The 2406-nt window shown below is 30.9% G+C and overlaps 1 protein-coding gene across 1 annotated transcript in view; it reads left to right on the forward strand.

The window, feature by feature from the left end:
- The window catches only part of LOC106471082 (synembryn-A-like), a 19822-nt gene extending 17654 nt beyond the window's left edge, over positions 1-2168 (forward strand). The window contains exons 10-12 of the mRNA XM_013931669.2: positions 510-678; positions 1033-1134; positions 2053-2168. Coding sequence (XP_013787123.1) covers positions 510-678; positions 1033-1134; positions 2053-2145 — 364 coding nt within the window. The 3' untranslated portion in view covers positions 2146-2168. The remainder of the gene's footprint in view (positions 1-509; positions 679-1032; positions 1135-2052) is intronic.
- Positions 2169-2406: the final 238 nt, after the last annotated feature.

Raw genomic sequence — 2406 nt, forward strand, 5'->3', positions numbered from 1 at the left:
GTCAAAAACAAATATAGAGAAGGATGTTTTATTGTTAGTCAAAAACAAATATAGAGAAGGATGTTTTATTGTTAGTCAAAAACAAATATAGAGAAGGTTGTTTTATTGTTAGTCAAAAACAAATATAGAGAAGGGTGTTTTATTGTTAGTCAAAAACAAATATAGAAGGGTGTTTTATTGTTAGTAATTGCATTATACTGTTCAAATATGATAGGGGAGTCTTGTGTCATGTGTATATAGATTTTAAATGTCTTGACTAGTTTACAATAAACTTAAGTATTTGAGTGAAAAATTAGTCAACATCTTGACCAACTCAGTTTTGTAAAATTAAGAAAGTTAAGAGGCTTAAGTTGCTAGAACTTGCATGATTTTTCTTCCAAATAGTGAAACTTGAATGGTTTTGTAACATAGAAATCTATATTATGTTTAGAATTTGTTTTAATACAGGATGTAAATTTTCTGAATGAGAATTTTTTTTTCTTAATTTCTTTACATGTCTACTCTTCTAGTCATACTGTGAACCTCCTTACAAATATGCCTCATTCAAGTTATGAAGAACTCCTCACCCCACTGACAGATATCCCTGGTGTAAAAAGTGAGAAAGAGCTGGAATATGAAGGAATGAATATGGAAGCTGTAGCTATTTTACTGAGTTTTCTGGAAAAACGTTTAGAACAGGTAAAGTAATAAGCTTTCATTTTTTAATAGGAAAAGCGACCCGAGACAAGCAGCTAACACAAATGGAAAAATATATTCGATGTTAAAAAGATTATTTTATTTATAAACCTTAAAATTCAAACGGCGTGTTGTCTAATCTTTTAGATCTTTTAGATTCAGTTATAAAATTTATAAATAGGGTTAATTTTAATTAGTCAAATTAGCTTGCCAGAATATATGTTAAACAATTTTGAGGAACTGGAAAGTCTTGTTTTAAAAGTTTGATATATATATATATACTAGAAAAACTAAAATAAACAAAACTGACACATTTGTTGTAGGGGTCAATGGTTTTGTTTTTATTACCCCCTGTAGAAATCAATGAATAGTCAGAAAGAATTGCTGTCTCCAATTTTATCTTGTCTAGGAGAGTGTGCTCGATCTAATCGCATTATAAGAAAATGGTTAAAAGGAAAGGTAAGTGTAAATATTCATTTCCATTATTTTACTAACTTAAATGATGTGTAGAAAATTTCTTGGCTCTGAAACTTGTCTGTTTTCATTAAGAGTATTTTCAAATAATTTCTTAAACGAATGTTAAAAAATCACACACGCATTCCCTGTGGAACATTTAAAACAGCTAATAAAATGTATAAGTAACGGTTAGATTCATAATTCTGAATAATGAAGAGTGTGCTAATGTGACACATTTTGTTGCTGTTCATTAGATCTCGTGTTATACCTTTTCATCTCTTAATTTTTTCTAGTTTGGTCAGTTTTAAGGTTCATTATATAATATTAAACAAAATAATTGGGTATGGCCTGACAGTTAGGGTGCTTAAGAATAAGTGCTTAGTTTTCTTAATAATAAAGATTCAATATAATAAGAATGTCTTTCTTTTGTGGATGGTGAGATACATAAAATATTGCTTTAAAATAGCCCATGGCCAGGTGGTTAAGTCATGCTCGCCCTTTCAGCCATGGGGGCATTATAATGTGGTGGTCAATCCCACTATTCATTGGTAAAAGAGTAGCCCAAGAGTTGGCAGTGGGTGATGATGACTAGCTGACTTCCCTCTAGTCTTTCGCTGCTAAATTAGGGACGGATAGCGTGAAATTGAAGCAAAACAAGCCAAAAATACCCCAACCCCAAAAATAATCTGTCATTTCTTGATCGCCACCAATAACAACATTAACAAGCTGTCACTGATTGTGTGCTGAGTTTTTCAATGCATTAAGTAGAAAAGTTACTATAAACTACAAGTCTCTATGTTCAAAGCTAGAAAGTACACATCAAGTACACTGTAAGTCTAAGAAAAAACAAAATGTGGATAGTTAGATAATCCCTGAAAAGCATACCTGATAAAAAAAAGATGATGATTTATCTTTTGTCAGATTCTTCCACCTTTAAAAGATGTAATGAAAAAACCTGAAGAAGGGGAGTCTTTAAGAAGTTGGTACGTTCAGTGTGTTTTTGAACCTGTTTAGTGTAGCTTATCTACCATGTTGAAACAGACTATGTGTTATATTCTTGTACTCAGAGGTGGAGTATTTCTGTAATTTATCTGTAAGTCCGTGTCTTTCTTCAGTTTGTAGCTACGAAATGTGCCGTTCTAAAGCTACACAAATAAAAGTGGGTGGTAACAAACATTCTTAGCGGTCACTAGAAATTGATTTAAATTGGAATTTTATTTAAAAGAAGAAATATTACGTTTTTTAAAAACTTTTTTTTATATGTGTTACTAAATT

Source organism: Limulus polyphemus, unplaced genomic scaffold (assembly GCF_000517525.1).
Source record: "Limulus polyphemus unplaced genomic scaffold, Limulus_polyphemus-2.1.2 Scaffold4397, whole genome shotgun sequence".
Lineage (NCBI taxonomy): Eukaryota > Metazoa > Arthropoda > Merostomata > Xiphosura > Limulidae > Limulus > Limulus polyphemus.